This window comes from Xenopus laevis, chromosome 6L (assembly GCF_017654675.1).
Source record: "Xenopus laevis strain J_2021 chromosome 6L, Xenopus_laevis_v10.1, whole genome shotgun sequence".
In the NCBI taxonomy this organism is placed as follows: Eukaryota; Metazoa; Chordata; class Amphibia; order Anura; family Pipidae; genus Xenopus; species Xenopus laevis.
In genome coordinates this window covers 93020608-93044462 of record NC_054381.1, presented here as the reverse complement: position 1 = coordinate 93044462, position 23855 = coordinate 93020608, and the positions used below count along the sequence as shown (strand labels likewise).

General features: G+C 37.6%; 1 protein-coding gene across 1 annotated transcript; it reads right to left on the bottom strand.

The window, feature by feature from the left end:
* Window positions 1–11114: 11114 nt before the first annotated feature.
* LOC121394686 (protein phosphatase 1 regulatory subunit 3G-like) lies at window positions 11115–12835 on the bottom strand. The gene has a single exon (XM_041566276.1). It carries the CDS (start codon window positions 12498–12500, stop codon window positions 11436–11438), a length of 1065 nt encoding a protein of 354 aa, XP_041422210.1. The 5' UTR covers window positions 12501–12835; the 3' UTR covers window positions 11115–11435.
* Window positions 12836–23855: the final 11020 nt, after the last annotated feature.

Below are 23855 nucleotides of genomic sequence, written 5' to 3'. Positions count from 1 at the left end.
GTACGTTGATTCGTACGATCGGATCTTTGCGTCTATGGCCAGCTTAACAACCACAAGCGCAGTTGTGGGCCTACTATCTGCTGAAGTTAAACCCTACACATTAATCATGGTTATTAAGCTCAAAAATGTTACTTTGCTCACTGCACTTGTGGTCTTAAATGAGCCGTTACCTCTTTAAGAATACCCTTGTTTTCAGTTTCAGAGTTCACCGCAGTGGAAATATTGCAGGTAAATACATTGAAAAATTGAAGCTAACAAGTAATAAAAAGTATTATCATGAGATTATTCTAAAGAGCAAACAAGTAATAGGCAAAACAAAAACACTGGAAGGAGGTCCATGTCAACTTGTCAGTAATCACAGTTTTTAGCTACCTTCCAATATGGCATCATCATAGAATCATGCCTACGTATAAGCCAGCTATATCTATCAGCTAACATAACTGGTTATATGTTTTTAACAACTCTAGGGGCTATGAACATGTGCCATTTGAATGGCACCTATATGCTTCAGCTCGTTATCACATTTTCAAGGGTTCCCCAGGGGAAGTTTACCTTTAAATAAACTTTTTTAAAAATGCTGGGGTTCTTACCTGTGTGATGTAATTCATCTGCTTTTTCATTTAGTAAGTTCACTTTTTTCTTTTTTACTATGATAACAAAGCAAGCAAAAACAGCATTAAGTTATATAAACATTTAACTATGAATGTTGCCATTAATTACAGTGCAATTATGATGAAATTAAAATGGAAAGTCTTGAGCTTATATAAAAATAATTATTTTGTTAAATAGATGTTTTCAAATTTTAATTTTTTTTTTAAATTTTGCCAATAATAGGTAAGTTTCAGTGTGTCTACTGCTCCCCCATCATTCCTACCTTGCTACTAGCTGCTTGCCCATCTACAAAATGGTAAATAAAAAATACATTATATTTGACAAATGCTTCCTACTAGATAAGAAAAGACTGCAGTAGTAATGCATAATAATGAATCATACAAATTTTTTATGGATCTGTGAAGTCCGAATTTATCTCAATTGTTTCTGAAAAAAACTCAGACCAAATCTGCACAGGTTTTTTTCGCCTTATTTATTAATACACTAACGAAAATTTTGTTTGCGGCAAAAAAAAACCCGAAAAAATTTTGAGAAATATGAGATTTTTAGCCTGAAAACCCCCAAATCTTTGGGTTATTGCATGAAAACTAGTGCAGATAAAAAAATCTTTGTTACTTCTCCCATTGACTTATATGCAACCTCGACAGGTCTGAGATGCCAGATTTTCGGATTCTGAATTTTTCCATCCTCAGAGTATAATAAATCCTGAAGAATTTGTGGGGGTTTTTTTCCCACTAAAAATGTTTAGTTTATACTAAAAAAAACACAATTTTTTGGGGTTTTTGGAATTCAGAGTTTTATAAATAACCCCCTAACTGTAAAGTCCCATAACTAGAATTAATAGGCATGCATGCCTTCTCTATTTTATATTATAACTATATACTATACTATATAACTATTACTAAGTTTAAAAAAAGTGCAAATATTGCATGAAAGAAATGAACAAATAAAAATCCAAAACTAAGGGGGAATAAAACAATAAAAAAAGCAAGTTATCCTTACTTTGATATGATTCTAAAGTAGAGATAAATAGTAGCAAAAACATGAACACTCGCAGGAGGTCCATGTTAGCCGTTGTCTATCAAGTAAACAAACTGTTCTGTCTAAGTTGTTTTCTCTACTAGTCACTAAATACAGGTGTCCATTATGACATCATAAACATCCATCATTATGACACATCAAAGTATCAGAAACATTTGCATGGGGTCAATTAACCCAGCTTCTTGCTAGCTCCCATTATGACAACAATGCCCAGCCATTAGCCAGCTATATTAGCTAATAGGGTGCTAAATACTATTAAAGACCTGTGTTACTACTACTGTTTATTCGACAATTGATGGGATTATTATTAGTAATAATAAAATAATAATGAATACAACATTTATATTTATAAAGCACCAACATACAAACAAATTCAAAGAATGCCAGTTTGCAAGCAGCAATCTTCCACAATTTAGAATATATGAACATCTTCAATAAAGAAATTTAATTCACGGCTACAGCTGAGCATGATAATAGTTAAAAAAAGGAAATGCAACTGTTCTGTCCTCCCGATATGCGATAATAGATTGACAGGCAGCTAAACTCTTTCCTTCATCAATTTAATGAGACTTGAGAGAGTTTGCTTCAGGAGGAGACGGAGAATTGACGCTCACGTGCCTGAGCGCGTATACACACGCACGCAACGCTCATCGAGATGGCCGCGATGGCCTAGAGGCTAACGCTGCATATGGGGTATCCTTCCTAAAACCCTGCGAAAACAAAATGGGAAGACATAATAAGCCGAACGCACAACCGCAATCACCGACCGCAAAGCAAACAAAACGCAAAGCGGCCAGTAACCCTGCATCTAATTCAATCGCAGAATTCCTGACAAAAGGAAAGGAGGCGCACAAGGACTTATCCAAAGAGCAGAAAATGGCGCCGGTTAGGAAGCAAGCGATAGAAAGGAGCTCAAGAGACCCGAGTGTTTCATCATCATTTGAAACCTGAAAAGTCAGAAGAAGGCAAATATGTTTTTCAGGGGACCAGAATAAAATGGTGTAAAATCAGGGAAATTTATAATGCATAATATATAGTTGGGATCACAAAAAAATGATGTAAAATGAGGGGAAAGTTAAAATTAGGGGATGTAAAATTGAGGTTTTACTGTAATCCAAAAACGATAAGTTTGACAAGTTGCCTATAGTTAACCTTTCTATAATATACGATAAGTTAACGTAAACGTAAACCCCCCATTTAAAGTGTTATTTGCAAATATAATAAATAAGCGATTGCTATTCTCTGAACACACTGCTGGTTCTGGCTTTTGGAACAATTTAACAGAAGGCAACTTTCCCTCAGCAGTCTGTTAGCTAGCTGGCTTCTACTATCTTTTTGCAGTAGTTAGAATCAGCAGTGCAGCAAGGGTAAGACATAAGTACTATTTCCAATAGCGATTACAAATAACTTTATTATATAAAATGAAAATCATTGAAAGTTTTTAAAGGCAAAATGAGGCACTGCATAGTGGGGTTTTTTTCTTAGAGTTTGGTCAGATTAACTGCTGTGAAGATGATGAAACATTGACCCCCTGAAATGAGGCAGGCAGCCAAATATATGTTCTGGACTGGGTCTATAAACATACAAGTACGCAAAATAGATGTCATCAGTACTGGGGTTACAGTGTACATCAGACCTGGTTTAACCTCTGCATTAAACAGGACTTATATGGAATTTTTTTAAAAAAAAGTTTAGTTTCCAATGTGGCTAGGAGTGTACATAAACCTAGTAAAGGAGATGTAATCAAACTATAATATTGACATATTTTCTGGCCATCCCTCAAACTGCATTTGGAATAGCTTGGACATTTATTATTTCTGGCTATATATACACAAGCGCTAGTTCTACTTCTGATGCTGAGCATGTATAAGGGATATATATCTATATATTGCTCCAAGTCTGAGCTCATCAGTTGGACTTCATCACTGGGACTTGTTTATCAACAATGGGCAAATTTGCACCTGGGTAATAACCCAATATTCCTTGAGCGCACCTGTTACTCTGCCTTTGTTGATGTATCATGTAAAGCCCTTTTTCAAGTGTTACCAATTTCCCCATCTTAACATAGTTTCATAGGTTACTGTCTCACAACTGTTAACATTCTTCAGGATTGCGTGTGCATAGGGGAGCAAAGTAAAAGCAAAACCACTGCTCCAAAGCCTTAGGTAAATGATTTCAGTAGCATCTCGTGTGAATGAATGAGCTAAGAATGAGCTACTTCCATCTTCTGTACGGGCACATTATTCCATCCTTAGCATCAAAAAGATGGTTTTATAAAAATGTCAAGCAAGCGTGTAAAAGTTTAAAAGCTTTTATAACGTTTTATTTTTCAACAGCAACAACAGTGAAAATTTTCCCTTACAGGTAATCTTCTGGAATTAAGATTATTATTACCATTAAAGTGCCATTAAGACTGGAAGCTCTTACATTACTTTTTAACATCTGGTCCTAGAGTTTTTTTTTGTTTTTTTATGACACATGATTTTATTTTACTCATAAGGTTCAGACTTCAGGGTTATACACCGTTATCTTATGAGTATTGGAAAGATCATAACATCCCAATAGACATTTATCTTGTGCTTTAAAAGCAGAGAAAATAAAATCTCCCACCACCAGTTTAATGTGGGAAATAGGTTGACATTTTTTTTTTTTTTTTTTAAAGGGGTTGTTTACCTTCCAAACACTTTTTTCAGTTCGCATGTTTTCAGATGGCACACCAGAAATATCTATTTTGTTTTAGCTTTTTCTAACGGCAATGACACATTGGGAGATTTGATGCCCACGTTAAAAATTTGCTACTGCAGGCGACATCTCAAAAATGCCTTGCCCTTCCCTATCTTTGTAACTGCCGCAAGTAAATTACATTACTTATGGTGATTCTGCTTAATCATGTGCAAGGGCAAAAATCAGGATTTTCCTGCAATTAACCTGAATCACCGCTGTTAATGTAATTTACTTGGCCAATTAGAATGATAGGGAGGGTCGTGGACCCTGTAAACTGGTCTCACTTGATACATTAGTAGACAGATCTGACCCACTGACGCCTCACAATTTGCTTTAGAGTAGAACTACACGGACAACTTCTATTTTCATCAGATCCGATGCGCCAAAGCGCAGGCGTCAAATCAGATGTGACGGAAAATAAGGTAAGAAATACAAATGTCAGATTTTGTCGCAACGTTCATCCGACACAACATGACTGTCGCATGCAGATGCAGCATGAAGCGTCTGCATCCGACAGTCTTGTCGGATGAATGCTGCGACACCATACGACATTGCTATTGTTTACCTTATTTTCCATCGCATCCAATTCGACGCCTGCGTTTTGGTGCATATGATCCGCGGAAAACGCATAGAAGTTGCCTGTGTAGTTCTACCCTTATGGTGGCCAGGACTAAAAATCTTAAATTTCAGGTTGTAAGAAGAAGCAAAAAATTCAAACACAATAAAAATAAAATTGCACGTTTTTTTAACTTTAAACGATGAGATACTAACTGTAAAAGGTAATTGCATGTAATATTTATGCTCAATATTTTCTGCTGCCCTCCAACTAACAAAAAGTACAAGTACTGCATCTAAAAATACCATTAGCTGGGTTTGTCAGACAAACATAAGCTGCTATGCCCTCAGTCATATGATCACACTGCATATAATACTAGTTGCACTTTTTTTAATAACATTCAGTCCATATCAGACAGTGCTGGGCCAGACACTATGGGTGCCCAGCAATTCATGTAACCCTCTTCCCCAATGCTCCATCAGTGATAGTCGATTGCTGATCTTCTGGCCACCAAAGTTACAAATGGGCCAGAACTAGGATAGGAAGGCAGACGAGTTATGTAATGCCCCCACACCTTTGTGCCTTAGGCACTGCCTCTTCTGCTTCACCTAATTCTTGCCCTGGGCTGAACTATAGATCATTACCATGATGGCCCCCTAAAAATAATTCAGTTTTAATCTCTGGTACTAGTGAACCAGTATTAAAAGACAGAAAAAACAGCCCAACTAATAAATAATTGCATGTATAGAGTCATGAGTCAAAACTACCTTGGCTTGCACTTTCACGTGGTAGTCACATCAGCTGAATGTCCCAAATTTTAGCCAATGCATGTCCAGGGAGACCTTAAGATCAACCATACAATTAGCTGTCTGTGTAACTGCACTTTGCCTGGAAAGTGCAATTCAGCTGAAATTCTTTTCCAACCCTTTAGAGGTGAATGGGTATCTATCTGGTTACTGGATAAGTAACCACAAAGCAGCAGCATTATGCAAACTAATGACGTGAAGGCCAGCCTGAAACCAACAGAACTGATTTGATTTTCTAATAGGTCACAACACAATCCCTGCCTACGATTCTTTTGCATCTAGTTGCCATTGCTATCGTTTTCATTTTGGATACACAATTTTGCAAAGACAGGCAGCAGTCCCCTGATAAAAGGTCTACATAGGAGGTGACATGGTGGAGATTTCCTAAAAGTTCCTACAGGTCAGATAACTTGACACTAACACTTGTGCCATATGTACGAGCTCTTAGGCAACATCTTCGGATTTCTTGCGGAAGTGAAGGCAGACACTGAGCGTTGTCACTCATGCACAGTTGGTAGCCAGTCTGGTATTTGTGCCTACTGCACCGAAGGAAAACACGGATCCTGAAGATGTCGCCCAAGAGCTCCGCTTCACTTCTCTGCATTAATATGCCAACGTTAATGTCAGGGACACTTTTTCATGTAAGGTACTATGGAGGGAGAAAGCAGGGAAGGGGCCAATGGAGTGAAGGGGATTGGGGGTTTCACTTAATGGAGGTTTAGTTCTCCTTTAAAGAGGGGTGTTCACCATTGTAAAATAAATAGATCTGCCCTTTTCAATAAGATTTATAATTTGGTTTCATTAACAAAAAAGCATTTGTTTTGATATATTCACTTTGCTTCCTGTTCTTGTGACATCATTACTCCATCACCAGTCCAGCGACTCCCTGGCTTTACTAAATATCTATGAAATGCTACCTTTCCAGGTAGTTATATTTAAAGCAATGCATTTTTGTTTATCAAACCAAAGGCAAATATTTAAACAGGCAAATCTATTTTCTTAAACTTTTACAACGGTGAACATTCCCTCTAAATGAGAACTAAACCCCCCTAATAAGAAAAGTCCCATCCACTAACTTAGAGTTCCCCATCCCTGCTTTCTCTCTGCAGAGCACATTATTCCTAAAAGTGTCATTTCCGCAAGGGACCGTCGAACACTGAGCTATTGGGAGCATGCGCAGTTGGAGCCAGACTGCTATTTACACAAACTGTGCTTTTGCAGAAAAGTTGTGGAAATTGCAGAAGGGAAGGAAGATGATCCGAAGAAGACGCAGAAGATGGCGCCCATGAGCTCCACTGCGCTACTGTGATACATGGACATGAAATTCAGGGACACTCTCTGCGGAGAGGAAGCAGGGATGGGAGGGGGTAATATCTAGGTTAGTGGGTGGGGCTTTTTTTATTGGGGGGGGTAGTTCGCTAAGTTTTCTGCTAAAAGTCACACTGTGCCACAGTGTTAAATGCTATGTTTCTGCAACAACCTAATTTGAAAATAGAACTCACCTTTCAAGATTCAGGTTATAATTGGGCAAGTGTCACCACTTTTAATTAATAATGTAGGATTGAATGGCTACACCAATATTTGCACACATGAAAACTGCAAATTTAAAAAGCTAAGCCATCTTTTTAATAAACCCAATGTAATAAAGTTAGACTTTGGGAAGACCCCAATGACCTGCACAACAAATAACTCTATGTATGATTCTAGACTTTGGCTACTATTGGACAATATAAAAAAAAAATGCAGGGATGGTGGGCTCTGGAACCAGAATATTTGTATGCCACTATTTCAGTGTAAATTATTACTACTTACATGTTTTTAACTCAGTGCCTGGGATCCATAGGACCTGTGCCTATGATCATTTTTCTCTTGAAATTGTTCCACTTTGTACCTTAGGTTAATGGCAGATAGGGCTCAATATCAGTCTGCCGACATACATACATACATACATACGCCCCTTTGCTGGCATTAGCCTTGTGTCCTGCCTTCACCCGAATCCATTGTGTCGCCCAGGGTGCAAGTACACAGCGGATTTCATTTAAGAAAATCAGCTGCTTGTACCTGAACCTGGGCTGAAAATTGTTCTGGGTGTAGGCACGACAAAAGGCTAATGCCATCTTAGGAGCTGATTCTAGGCCTGCATATATCACAAGGCTTATTTTCAGCACCATCTTGCTTTAGCCTAAAGCAGAAAGAGTGCACATCATCACATCTAAAATATCATTATCTGTAATGAAAATATAAATAAAAGGGCTTAGTAACAGAAAAGAAATCAACTGATATTCTAAAATGTAAATATTGTGATAATCACGCAAACAAACAGGCCACGACATTGAATTCTGACCCTGAGCATGCCAGCATTTTAAAAGCCACTCCTACCAATCTTTTATTGTGGTTCAGTTGGAACAACTACTGCTTTATGCAGATATATCAGCCAACTCCAAGATTTAGGAAGATAAGGACTCCCTAAAATCATAATCCATATTATCACAATCACCTCCATGACAGATATTAGTTGATATGTCTGCACCATTTTGGACAGAAAATAAAAAGTATTATTTATCTTATAGTTCCAAGAAATAATTATGTCTGAGTGGGGTTTCCAGCATGTTAAATTAAATTGAGCACACACAAAATGGCTAAACAGAAACTGTAGGGAACTTTTTAAAACATATCAGTGCATCCACATTACAGAAAGCATGGAAACTCTACAGTCCCTATGGCCACAGACATACCCATCAGTCCCTCTGGTGATTGATCTCTCCCATTCATTGATAATTCATGGTGTCCCAAGAAGAAAACAAGGATGCACATGGCAGCACTATGACAAATATGGAAAATGGTGAGATTTAGATGCATGGCTGCAATTCTAACAAATGCAAGCTAGATGTGTGGCTTGTGGATTTTATATTAGTTTATAAGAAGCTGGCTTTAATCTGATCAACCCTACTACAAATATGCAGTGCAGTTAAGGTTTACGAACATCATATATGAAATGATTTAATATACACTAACACAGTGTGCTCCTAGGACAAAATATATTTATGACCCAATTTTTTTCTCCATATTATATATATTATTCCAGTTAAACTGTTATAATGGCCATACATGGATGATTTGTCAAAAGCTGTAAAACCATCAGTCTGTGCTAAATAGAAACTATTTTGGCCAATCAATAGCCGTCACCCGCAAATACATTTACACATTAGTTGACCAAAATAATCTGCATGGCACCAATTTGTATAATGCAATGAACACATGAAGTATTGACGCACAGTAGCAATTGCAACACGGGGTCACCCCTAAGTGTTTATTGTTTCGAGAAAAAAAAATTACAATTTCTGGGGCTGGCCCCTTCGTCAGCTGATGCCAGTAGCTAGTTTGTTCATTGCATTGGATCCAGGGGAGGGCCATCTCCCTAGAGGACTGAGCACCAGGCTACAGCATTAGAGGAAGGCCGGGGAGTGCATGCAAACTTTGCTTTACCAATTTGTACAATATCTGACTTGCCTACACAGTACCTCCCTACCTAATTCATGATTTTCACGGCTTCACTTTTGACTTTTTTCACCATATTGAACACTCATAAATGATTTTGTTTTCAGGTATGGATAATAGTGTGTATACATTCTTTTTAATTCAGACAATTGAAAAATGTCCATGACTGCCTTGTGACTCCACTAGGAACCTCGCCCCTTTAATACTGGCCACATATTGAATCAACATCCTGCATGGCTAGCTAGCAATTTAGTTGCATGCTGCATGGCTACATATAAGTCAGTTCAGTCTGCGACGTGCGTCTATGTTATTTGCTGATTAGCCATGCAGTATGTTGATTCAATATGTGGCCGGTATTTAAAGGAGTGAGGTGGCATCCCTGGACTCCAGAGATATCCCAAATTGCAAGTATTAGCACTTTTAGCCCAAAAAACTCTTCTAGTAATGCCACACAGGGCTGCCCATCCACTAACTTGTGTGTCTGCATCCAGAGGCATTGCAGTGGCCTGGGTGCAGACAGAAAATATGTTGGTGCTAAATGTTTATCATATGCAGTTTTGTGCCTAAATCCACCTGTGCATCTGCATCTAGGTTGACACAATGCCTCCGGATACAGACACACAAGTGAGCAGATGCCAGCAAAGTGGCAGATTCTCAGCCTGTGTTTAAAGCTGGCCGTAGATGTTGAGATTTTTAACAGATCCGATCATCATCGTGAGACCATGATTATCTCGGAACGATCGTACAAATTGTCCAGCAACTAAAAAGACCAATTTGCCAGGAAAACAAAGGGGAGCTGCTTGGCCCTACAACAAAATAGATAGATTGCACTGGGACCGATAAAGATTTTTTAACCTGGCCGATCAATTTCCTGACAGATGTCGGATGAAAAATCGTAAAATGTTCGAATCCTACTAACCGCACGATAATTTTGAAGGATTGGTCAGACTTCCCTAAATTGGTCGTTCGGCAAGAGAAATCTTTCCGCCTATGGGGACCTTAAGAGCTCTGTATCGCCTAAGCCTTACCTCAGCATCTTTAGGCTGAAAGTGCAGACATTTTCTTCCATGTTGTTTCCAATACAAGTCAATGTAATCCATGGAAGGTGGTCATGGGTGCTTTCACCCAGTTTAAGCATGTCAGCTGCAAAGATAGAGGTTTTTCTGCCATTTCATCTCAGCAACCTTTGCCAGGGAAAAAATACCATAGTCTAGACCAGGGATCCCCAACCTTTTGAACCCATGAGCAACATTGAGAAGTAAAAGGAGTTGGGGAGCAACACTAGCATGAAAAAATGTTCTTGGAGTGCCTAATAAGGGCTGTGATTGGCCATTTGGTAGCCCCTATGTTGATTGTCAACCTACATTGAGGCTCTGTTTGGCAGTGCACCTGATTTTTTTTTTTAAACCAAAATTTGCCTCCAAGCCTGGAATTCAAAATTAAGCATCTGCTTTGAGGACACTGGGAGCAACATCCAAGGGGTTGGAGAGCAACATGTTGCTCACAAGCTACTGGTTGGGGACCACTGGTCTAGACTCTAGAACAATTACCTTGCAACTTTTATGTTTTGAATGGATGTCTAGTAGCTGCCATAACCAATGTTTACATAGATTATTCTCACACATTTGTTTCCAGCACTGGAAGCAGATTACATGGCAGAAAACAGAACGAGCCATAGAACTGAATCATAACAAAATCATGTGCGCGTGTATAAATGTTATTTATATTTATCTGTTCCATGACAGGCCCAACCTCAATTTCAACAGGAATATTTCCTCACTTGCAGCGTTTTGCGAAACGCCTTATTTTTTTAGACTTCAGCTGAACAGAATTAGTTTGCTAAATATTGCATTGATACCAGTGTATAAAAGGCAGAATGGTGAGTGCAGTAGCTTATTAACATGTAGCATACATCAGTGTGATGATTTCATGAAATGATTACTGTTGCAATTGCAGACAAGTATTAATGCTAGTGATATAGGCATTTTGTCACCCCCTCAGGATTGTGCCATAATTGAGAGACATTTCTAATAGTCAGTGCCTCTATGCAAGAAAAGAGTTGCACCCGTGTGAAATCAAGGGGCTAGTATTTCTCCACATTTATACCATGGATTTCCTGTGCAAAAATGGGAGGAAAATATCGAGCAAATGCAAACAAGCAGGTGTTTAATTCCAAGGGATTATCCCAGAAGGTGTTGCTACCAATGCATCTCAATGCAGCTCTCGTCTTGCTCCATGTGGGAGGCCTGGAAGTCCGGCTGTGGTTCCTGGTGGCAGCACACAATGTAGTTGAGACCCTGATTGTTGTCCCATAACTGCCGGCCGTCGGGCAAGTTGCAGCAAATAGCAAACTGGACTCGGGCTGTGGCGGGGGGATAGCAGAGAGTGAATAGGAAGCGCTGCGGGCCAGGGGCAGGAGTAGGTGCGTCAGCAGCGGGACAGTCCAAGTGTGAGAGCCAGTCGTTGAAAGTATACCTGATTTTAACTTGCACCGCGTCCTCCGACTCCCTCACCAGCGCACACCCGCGAACCCCCCACTGGGTATCAGAAGCCTGCTCAAGGCACACCCCCTGCGCCTCCACTTTAGCACGTAGCTCGTGTGTCAGAGGATTGTCGGGCTCCGTGTACAGGCTGAAGTCGGCTCTTTGGAGGGACCCAGTAGGGGGGTAACTCTGCAGCCGGGCCAGCACAGAGGGGGACACCAGGGGCTCCTCAGACGGGAGGAAGTGTTTGACACTTGCAAGACACAACCCCAGTGAGTCGGCAAACTGGACCTTCTTTTTCAGCTTGCAGCAACACAAGAGCGTGCAGTCCTCCTCTGCTCCCGCCACCCCCAGACTGTGGCACTGCTGCACCACGGGCAACGACAGCGCCCTCCGACGAGCGGAACCCTCCGCGGTGCTGGACTCGCTCCCAACTATATCTGTGTCAGTGTATTCCTGGTGTCCGAAATGATGCCCACACGTGTGCGCCCCACGGTCACCTTCCCGCGCCACACGTAGCTCACACATTCGCTCTTGTAGCTCTTCTACCTCGTCCCGTTCCGCCAGGTGCAGTTGTGCCTCTTGTATATTGGCGGTTGTATCCACTATTAGCGGGTTGTCACAGCGCTCATAAAACGCCGGGACGTAGTGTCCTTCCGACTGCCGGACATTACTTCTACTCTCTGCCCCCATGGAGTGACCGAGACGCTGCCCCGGCTCAAAGTGATAAAGTGCGGGATGCAGGTCGTCCTGGCGTTGCTGAGGTGCGGGGCGATCCATTGGACCTCTGCTCTCCTCCAAACTGTTTGGGGTACCTGTTTCTATATGCTCGCTATCGGCCGAGTCTTGTCCAGTCCGTGCATATGGCCGTGCCCATAGCGCCTCAGTGATATCCTTGGCGCAATCTTTCCGCACTTTTCCGGTAACTATTCCTGGCGGTTTCAAATCCCTCCACACACAACTGCGTTTGCCCTTAAAGTACCAAAAGAGCACTTTGTGTAGGTGAACTGCTGCATCTTTTCTCCCTACGCGCTTTTCTGCACCGTTCACTGCTCCCCTAGATTCTATTGCTGTTGTGTTTGGGCTACCCGTGTCTTGGGGGCCACCTCCCCCCTCACCGAGGAGTTACTGCGGGACCAACTATTAAAGCCCCGAACTTTGCGTTCGCTTTTCCCAGAGCAACAGGCAAAGATCTCCGACCCGCCCATCTTACGCCCCTCCCACTTTCAGTTGGCCTAGTCGTAAAGTTTTGTTTTGTTCCTCATGCAATGCAAGCGACGTGCTGAAATGTAACCCGTCATGATTTGCCTGAAGGAAACAATATAGTGTAGAAAGGTACCCTTGCTGCTTCTTATATCTGCGTCGGGCTTTGAATTAGACGCAATGGAATCTAGAGACCTTTCATGAAGTCCTTCCTATTTTACTTTGCTAAAAGAACATGGAGTCTCTACCTGAATGAGTACTGAGCAGTGACAAAAAAACTTTGACCAGGGAACCACCAAGTAATTTTAGACCAGGGGCCCACTCTCAATACTATTATTTTTCCTCTCCTCACTCAACCTTTACTCTCTAGTCTGTTTTCTTTGCATACTATAATCTGTTATTCCATCTATTTAGCCTCTTTGTTCTCAAATAAAATAGGGAATGGCCATAAAATAAGACTAATATCTAGCAGCATGAGGGCCCACTGACACCTGGGCCCACCAGGACTTCTCCTGGTATCCCTGTGGGCCAGTGAGATACTGGTAATGTCCTTGAGTAGATTCTCTGGTGGTGCCCCTTTTATGAATAATAAAAATGACATTGTTTCTAACCAAGAGGCAGTGGGTCTTCATGCTGAAAATATCACTGAAATGACAACCCATGAGGGTTGTGGATATTGCACTTGACTTCCTTAAACATCCAACTAAACTATAATTCTCAGCTTGATAGTAGGCTATTAGTCTTGTTTGGAATTGGGTGGGATGTATTAAAGGGATCCTGTCATCAGAAAATATGTTTTTTTTTTCACACACACTGCCCGCTCCACACACACACTGGGCAGTCCTGCTCAGGGTATGTAAAGCATGGGTGAAATATATCTCGCCTAGCACCGTCCACTTTGTAGGTATTTTCAATACCAGTGCAAACGAAAAGTGCTAGCACCTGCTCGAACAGACTCCAGTAGCTCCCTCTTATTGCTCTGTACTAATCAAAACCAACTATTGTCACTTTCTTAGTAATTTATCAGATTAAAACTCAGCGCATTGACTTATTTTCCCCTCGGTATGTATGTAGCTCTATCCCTAGCACCATCACCAGCCCCCCAAACTGTTCATGAGGACCGAGAAAGCCCATACCGATGATATATGTGCATACTTTTTCTTACAAGGCACACACACCGCCCGCTCCTCCAGCAGGTAGCCCGCAGTGCCCGGTTGGGAAGCGGCTGGAAGTTGATACTGTCCGGCAGGTAAGGGGTGGGCCGAACGGTGGGGCCGGACGCGCTGTTATCCAAAGTGCTCTGTGCCACGCTGATCTCTCCTGCTCTGTGCACTGGGAAATTCGCAGACACTGCCTATGACTAAGTGCTAGCTAAGCATGAAATGCGTTAGGTGCTATAAAGGGATTATTTGATGTTTTTTTGAAGATGTAATAAACTAATTTTTTACTAACAAGCATGCTTTGGAAAATTACAAGTTTATATGGCTATACCTCTGTTTGGTCACTAGAGGACTCCAGCATGCTATCTTAATGTTTACTAGATTCTATTTCCAAGCTTATCAAAATAGTTATCAAAAAAATCCTGACCCAAAGGGAAACCTACTGGATTAAAAAAATGAATACGATGGTCCCAATAGGCATGAATGACCACTGGAACATTACACCATTTTTAGGATAATAAACTGTTTACTTTCCTCCACAGATATTGAAGGCTGCCCAGTCTAGAATAGCAAATTGCTAGAGCATATGCATTATAGAGACCAGCTAATGGTAAGACAAATAAAGCTACTATAAGGGGCAGTAAATATGTATTTCTTCAAGTGTCTCTATGGTAGGCTCAATTGGAGCAGTACCAAAGTGCTTGTATATATAAGAGATCTATGTGCATAACTTTTTTATTTACACTTTGTAAAATAATTGCTGTGATTTCTGGCTATGGTTGATTCTGAAAGGTGCCACTAACACGGACTTGGACACTTTCACATTGAACACTAAACACTGGCACATGAACTGCTATGCTTAACAACCATCCAAGCCATGAACAAGGACTGAAGGTTTAACTACTTTGCACTTGGTAATTGGTGGGCGGGACAACAAATGTGGTGCTATAAATACTTTTGTTCACAATTGGATGTACACATTTGAAAAAGGGCCAATGTGCCTGAAACATGTTGTAAATTGCAGTTAATCTGTTTTTGTGAGTGGTTCCAATACTTTGCTATACACAGTCTCTAAAAGCTATGCATTCTGTTCATCCTAAAATCATGCAGATCCAGTGTCAAATATTCTCTTAGAATATATTATGTAAAGATACACCCTGTTGTGTTACATCCCGGGATTTAATCATCTATTACTATGGTCTATGTTCTCTAGGCCTTAACCCCTACCGCTCACGCTCAGGTGCATCTAATGCTGTGTTGCTACAACCCCCAATAAATAATGTATCATGTGTAAATACACACACAGGTATGGGATCTCTTATCCTGAAACCTGATATCCAAATCCAAATTACATGATCGTCATCTCCCATACAGTCCATTTTAACAGATTATTCTACATTTTTTTAAATGATTTGCTTTTTCTCTGTTAAGCTTTAAACATCTCTGTTTAACATTTACATACATTTAATATTTATAAATGTTTTAAGGTATGGAGATTCAAATTACAGAATATCCCTTTCCGACAAAGGTGTAAATACCAACTAGACTGATTTTAATGATGTATATGTGAAACACATTCTTGATATGGAATGTTCTGGACTTATGGACTGGACCAATAACTGATTGTCTTCTGATTGATAGTAACTGAGCTGCATATATGTTTGGGTATAGCTATCCTAATTACAGAAAGACTCCATATCTAGGCCCTAAGTATTCTGTATAATAGACCCTATTTATTTAGTCTAGTAACCATAGAAATAGCAAACCAAGTGGCATCTGTGGAGGCTATGAAATGTAGAGGGCCTGCTGTAAATGAACCAGGAAATTTAATAGACTTAACAGAATTTTGTTCTTGTTAGGTTCAGTAATATTTAGTTTGCCACTGCAGTCAATGCCTCTGTGCTTGCAGTGAGGGTCTTATGCGACTACAATTGTGTGATGCGTGGAGGAAACAGCCTATAAAGGAACATATTCAAAAAAGTTGCATAAAATGGTGCCTATTTTTTTGCAGCTTAAGATAAAACCAAACAATTTCCTTTGAAGAAATGATAATAAACACAAGTTCATTTTAAAACTGAAAAACAACAATTTTATTGTTAGGTTAGGTTCTCATAGGTTTCTACATTGGGATATAAAACAGATTCTGAGGTTGGGTTGTTTACACAATAAGCCATAAGGTTTGTACTTTTCCCCGGGTCTTGGGAGGTATGGTCAAGTGTACAGATGCCAGAGCAGTCTTCACTGAGGATGAGATCTGGTATTCCCTTATAGCTGAGACGGTAAAGAAATCTGTAAAGAAACATAATTTATAAAAGAATTCGGCAGTGTTGTGTTTCTAGTGTAACAAAAAATACTGTAATATTTGTTTACTGAATTGTGGAATCATTTATTTCTATAGCTTGTCTGATTTAATTTGACTTCAAGTAGTGAGATGCAGTCGGAGGAGTATATGTATCACAGAGTGAAGCTAGAGATCACCACAGTCCTTTAGAGTGAAATTCCGACACTCTCCATTCATTTCTATGGGATTTTTAAAAGCGTATTTATCAATGGGTGAAAGTGAAAGTTCATCCTTTAATAAATACGCCTTTCAAAATCCCATAGAAATGAATGAAGAGTGGCGGAATTTTAATCTCGAGGACTTTAGCGATCTCTAACTTCACTCTTTGATAAATATACCCCAGTGAATACTGATAAATATATGCCTTTGCCTTTTTGTTTCAGAAGCCAATCATAATTTTTGATTATGGACTCCGGCTTACAAACATACAAATGTAGTTTTGGATCATATTTTTTCTGCTTGCTTCTAACTGGGATGCATAATTTTTTTTTTAGGTTAGTGTAATACTTCAAGAGTAGTTTGTTGCCCTCGGTGTTCGTATGTGAATGTAGTCAAAGCAAAGGTATTCACATATTTTATGCGACATACTGTATATAGAATTGCATAAATACAAAAATCAGACTTTAACCCTTACTTAAGAAATTATAGGCAGAGATGTGTACAGTAAATTACTCTTCTATGCCTAACTGAAAAACCATCAAAGAACAAAAGGAGCCAAAAAACCCTTTGCAATGCAATACAATGTTGGAATGTAGTAATGCAAAGATATAACATGTAATTTTATATATTTCATTTTGGTAAAATAATATGGAGGTTAGAACTTTTGCAAACAGCTTTGTAAAGAATGAACTTTGAGAAATGTTTGTTACTTCTAATTGAAAAATATGTTTAAATAAAGGCATTAGTCATTCCAAAAATAATTTTATTTTGAGAACACACATTAGCTGGTAATAGAAACACTTAAATTTGCTGTACCTGGAGATAACTATTTGATGTGAAGTTCTATATCTGCAGTTTTTCATAATGATGAATGGGCTTTTTGATTGCTTTTTTTGTGCATGGTATTCTTCTTGGAAACTCCTACTATGGTCCTTTTATAGTAGAGTCTCCTTTAGACACCTGCCTGGTAGGCTGGTATACTTGACTGCAGGGCTTCCAGAGCTAACTACAGCAAGGGGTCCTGCAATATTATTTTCTCAGAGATACTGAAGCAGAAGTGGAAAGTTCTTTTTGCATGCTGCCCTTAATTTCTAAACATTGTTTTCTGCTATCTCCTTTAGTATGCTAGCATGGAAATGCTGGAACTTTGTAGTAACGTAATAAATGACTAAAACCGAAATAACTACAATTGCAATGACCCACACCAATCCAACCAAAGCGATCATTAGTATGATTTTGAATTTCACGCTAGCTCTTTCATCTGAAAAAAAAGTAAGAAAAAAAAAAACATTAATGTTAATGCAAGTCATATAGACATTATATATATATATATATATATATATATATATATATATATATATATATATATATATATATATATATATATATATATATATGAATGACATGGCAGATGATTCAGTCATCATGTGAGAAAGCAGTGCCTTTTATGCAGCATAAATTAAATATAAAATTAATACAAATTAACAAACAGCAAGAATATTTGGTACCCCCTCCAGTGACTATTCCTTTCCTTCTGCAATAGGGATTATACTTTACTGAATCTTATATGTTTTCTCTGTTTGTTATTATATATTGAAAATATGCATTCATATTTTAAATATAAATACTGGTATTAATAAGTACATATTAATAATAAACCTATTTAGGGGGTTATTTATCAAAGGTTGAGTTTTTTTATTCCAATTTTTTGGGGTAAAAAACAACTCAACCTTTAATGACCCCCTTAATCTTATTAACCAATAAAAATATCCAAGCCATATGCACTAGATACCTTCTGGTGATAGGGTTGTGGATTCGGTCGTTTTCGATGCGGTTGTGGATGGGGATTTGGTTGTTGAATCCTTACTCCTCATTTCTAAAATAACATAAATCATACAATTAACATTATTTTGTGGAATACATTAACCTCCCCAGTTTTAGTATACATAGATAAAAATGCTGTATATGTTTACTTTTATATAATGTTTCTTTTATATAATGTTTAAGGCTAATGTCACACCTGTTGGTTTCCACAGGTGATATCCATTAGCGTTCAATGCCAACAGCCTAGCAAGGTTGTTACCGGCAGTTTGCAGTCAGAAAATGCAAAACAACTGCCTATTCCGACAGTGACAGGCGTAGGCCATTAAACTCAATTACAAGTAGTGTCCGTTCTCTGTTGGTGTAAATATTGTGCTCGGGTAACTGCCACCTAGCCTTGAGGTAGACAACCACATCAGCCTTGAGATATGTGCTTGGCAGGGATACCCACAATGTAGTTGTTAGCCTAAACCCAGATCTGTAATTCCGTTCCCTGAGTAAAGTGCAAAGAAGCATGTGTGAATGCAAGAAAGTGCAAGTAAAACTAAATTTGGAAGGTGTTGGAGACCAGTTAATGACTGATATAATGTAATACTAATAATGCAGTAGAAACAAGTAAAGGTGGAGGTTAAAAAGAAGATTAAATCATTTAGTGAGAGGATCTTTGCCCATCTGGCCAAAAAAAGTGGTGGTGTTCACTGTACAAGTTAAAAAGTGGAATTGGAATAAAAATGCCAGATGAATCTTACCTTCTTGATCGACTTTATCATGCAACACTTCCAATTTGGCTATAGAAAGAAATAATAAAGAAACAGATGAGAATTCATTATTTATTATATTTGTTGTAAAATAATGACATATTTTACTTACCAACAATCTCCTTCTCGAGACCCAAATCAAATTGTCTTAATCTTTTCACTAAAATAAAGAGAGAGAAAAAAAAAATCATCTTTATGTATATAAATTGAATTGATTAAATTTTTATTAAAAGGAAAAGGAAACAACAAAGGAAACATTGGTTTGTTCAATATTTCACATACATATGACATAAAACGCTTACTTTTGTTAGGATCATCAAGCGGTTTATCTGTTTTTCTTTTAAGTAAATCCACAATTTCTTTCCCTGTAATAATAAAATATTAAATCAACATTAAAATAAACATTATTCAATAAAATCAGATTTTCTCATGGTTTCGATAAAAAAAAAAGCTCAACCAAACTCCCATCTCCCATTTTGCCTTATTTATTAATGAAATAACTCAAATCAGACGTTTTTCAGCAGCTAGTACTGCATCAGAGACCTTTCTCTCAGCAACTCCTGATTAATTGCAAAGCACAATATCTTCAAATTGGAATAAGGACATCTCCCATTTACTTATACATGACCTTGACAGGTCTGTGATGGAGGATCTTTGGATTCAGGCTTTTTGCAGCATTTGGGGTATAATAAATCTCAAAAAATGTGAGGGTTTTTTTTCCATAAAAAAATTGCGTTTTTGTCCCAAAAAGCCTGACCACTAAAATTCAAGGTTTAGTAAATAACAATTCTATTGGTGTTACAAATATACAACTATGAATGATGTTGTTAGGCAATTAAGTATTTTTAATTGACTTTTTGGGAATTTATATATACACAGTTCCATTGATATTGTAATTTGCAATTGCAAAAAAATTACATATTGTTTTGCCAACAATATGGTTAATTATATCTTATTTGGCTCAAGTAGAAAGTACTATATTACACATAAAAAATTAGTTACTTTTTAAAAACGTAATTTGATTAAAATGGAATGAATGGCAGATGGCCTTCCTGTATTTTGGTGCTTTCTGGATAATTGGTTTCCAGGTAAGGGATGCCATCCCTGTATTTCTAAGTTCAAAAATATTATGCAACACTGTCACACATATTTGACTATAGGAAACTTTAAAACAGATGTAAAACTCTGTTTAGTTTTTGTTATTATTCACATATAATAAAATCACATATCATACTTACATTTAGTTTCCTCTTCCAGACCCAAATCAAACTGTCTTAATCTTTCCACTGAAATAAAGAAAAAAATCAGATTTCAGTGAAGAGAAGGCAAACATACATACATTATCACATAAATAGCTTTAAAATGCTGGGGTTGTTACCTGTATCAGGTGGTTCATCTATATTATTTTCTTTCACTGCAATATTAAAGAAAGGAAATACAACATTATTATTTTACAAATTCTGTGACTTTTTATGAGCTATGAATGCTGCAGTTAATAAAATTGTGAAGTAGCATGAAATGAGATTGCAAAGTCTAGATTTAGTTTGTTTAGAAAAAATTTGTCAAATATGGTGTATCCTTTTAATTCTATAGAAATGAATACACTGTACATTTCAGTGTATCTGATCTACCACAAATAACTATTACTAACTTTAAAAACACTGCAAATAGTGCATGAAATTAAAAAAAATAGAAATCTAAAACTGTAAAATTACAGTGAGATAATTTCGAGTACAAACAAGTAGTAGCAAAAATATGAACACTTGCAGGAGGTCCATGTGAATATAAGTAAACTGTGATCTTTCCAGTACACAATTAGTTCTATCTAAGCTGTTGTCTCTACTAGTCGCCAAACTAAGTCACTAAGTTACTGTTGACATCATCACAGAACCAAGTCCAGCTATTTACTATTGATAAATTGAAATTGCTGGATTTTAAAACAGCTAGAGCCTACACGGTCACTAAAGCTGGCCATAGACGCAACGATCCGATCGTACGAATCGTGGATTCGTACGATTTTCGGACCATGTGGGGAGAGTCCCGACATTTTTCGTCCGTCGGAGATCGGTCGTTTGGTCGATCGGACAGGTTAGAAAATTTCTGTCGCCTGCCGATAATATCTCTGCATGTATTGCCGATCGTAAGATTTTCAGAGGGAGACTGTCACTAGTGTTGTCAGACATAAGTATCGTACGATTGCTGTCAGGGGCAGAACATTGGGTGATCTTGATCGAATTGGTAAGACTTTGATCTGAATGGTTAGTGGAGGGTCGGGAGATGGGAAAATCCTATTGTACGTTGATTCGTACGATCGGATCTTTACGTCTATGGCCAGCTTAACAACCACAAGCGCAGTTGTGGGCCTACTATCTGCTTTAGTTAAACCCTACACATTAATCATGGTTATTAAGCTCAAAAATGTTACTTTGCTCACTGCACTTGTGGTCCTAAATGAGCCGTTACATCTTTAAGAATACCCTTGTTTTCAGTTTCAGAGTTCACCGCAGTGGAAATATTGCAGGTAAATACATTGACATACAAAATTGAAGCTAACAAGTAATAAAAAGTATTATCATGAGATTATTCTAAAGAGCAAACAAGTAATAGGCAAAACAAAAACACTGGAAGGAGGTCCATGTCAACTTGTCAGTAATCACAGTTTTTAGCTACCTTCCAATATGGCATCATCATAGAATCATGCCTACGTATAAGCCAGCTATATCTATCAGCTAACATAACTGGTTATATGTTTTTAACAATTCTAGGGGCTATGAACATGTGCCATTTGAATGGCACCTATATGCTTCAGCTCGTTATCACATTTTCAAGGGTTCCCCAGGGGAAGTTTACCTTTAAATAAACTTTTTTAAAAATGCTGGGGTTCTTACCTGTGTGATGTAATTCATCTGCTTTTTCATTTAGTAAGTTCACTTTTTTCTTTTTTACTATGATAACAAAGCAAGCAAAAACAGCATTAAGTTATATAAACATTTAACTATGAATGTTGCCATTAATTACAGTGCAATTATGATGAAATTAAAATGGAAAGTCTTGAGCTTATATAAAAATAAGTATTTTGTCAAATACATGTTTTCAAATTTTAATTTTTTTTTAAAATGTTGCCAATAATAGGTAAGTTTCAGTGTGTCTACTGCTCCCCCATCATTCCTACCTTGCTACTAGCTGCTTGCCCATCTACAAAATGGTAAATAAAAAATACATTATATTTGACAAATGCTTCCTACTAGATAAGAAAAGACTGCAGTAGTAATGCATAATAATGAATCATACAAATTTTTTATGGATCTGTGAAGTCCGAATTTATCTCAATTGTTTCTGAAAAAAACTCAGACCAAATCTGCACAGGTTTTTTTCGCCTTATTTATTAATACACTCTAACGAAAATTTTGTTTGCGGCAAAAAAAACCCGAAAAAATGTTGAAAAATATGAGATTTTTAGCCTGAAAACCCCGAAATCTTTGGGTTATTGCATGAAAACTAGTGCAGATAAAATCTTTGTTACTTCTCCCATTGACTTATATGCAACCTCGACAGGTCTGAGATGCCAGATTTTCAGATTCTGAATTTTTCCATCCTCAGAGTATAATAAATACTGAAGAATTTGTGGGGGGTTTTTTCCACTAAAAATGTTTAGTTTATACTAAAAAAAAACACAATTTTTTGGGGTTTTTGGAATTCAGAGTTTTATGAATAAACCCCTAACTGTAAAGTCCCATAACTAGCATTAATAAGCATGCATGCCTTCTCTATTTATATTATAACTATATACTATACTATATAACTATTACTAAGTTTAAAAAAAGTGCAAATATTGCATGAAAGAAATGAAAAAATAAAAATCCAAAACTAAGGGGGAATAAAACAATAAAAAAAGCAAGTTAACCTTACTATGATATGATTCTAAAGTAGAGATAAATAGTAGCAAAAACATGAACACTCGCTGGAGGTCCATGTTAGCCGTTGTCTATCAAGTAAACAAACTGTTCTGTCTAAGTTGTTTTCTCTACTAGTCACTAAATACAGGTGTCCATTATGACATCATAAACATCCATCATTATGACACATCAAAGTATCAGAAACATTTGCATGGGGTCAATGAACCCAGCTTCTTGCTAGCTCCCATTATGACATCATCAGAGAACAATACCCAGCCATTAGCCATCTATATTAGCTAATAGGGTGCTAAATACTATTAAAGACCTGTGTTACTACTACTATTTATTCCACAATTGATGGGATTATTATTAGTAATAATAAAATAATAATGAATACAACATATATTTATTTATAAAGCACCAACATACAAACAAATTCAGAGCTTGCCAGTTTGCAAGTAGCAATCTTCCACAATTTAGAATATACAGTATGAACATCTTCAATAAAGAAATTTAATTCAAAAATAAAAAATACATTATATTTGACAAAATGCTTCCTACTAAATAAGAAAAAACTGCAGTAGTAATGCATAATAATGAATTATACAAATTTTGTATTATTATATTTATATTATATTATAACGATATACTTTACTATACTATATAACTATTACTAAGTTAAAAAAAAGAAAAAATATTGCATGAAGAAATGAAAAAATAAAAATCCAAAACAAAGGGGAAATAAAAAAAAATTCTATTATTATATTTATATTATATTATAACTATATACTTTAATA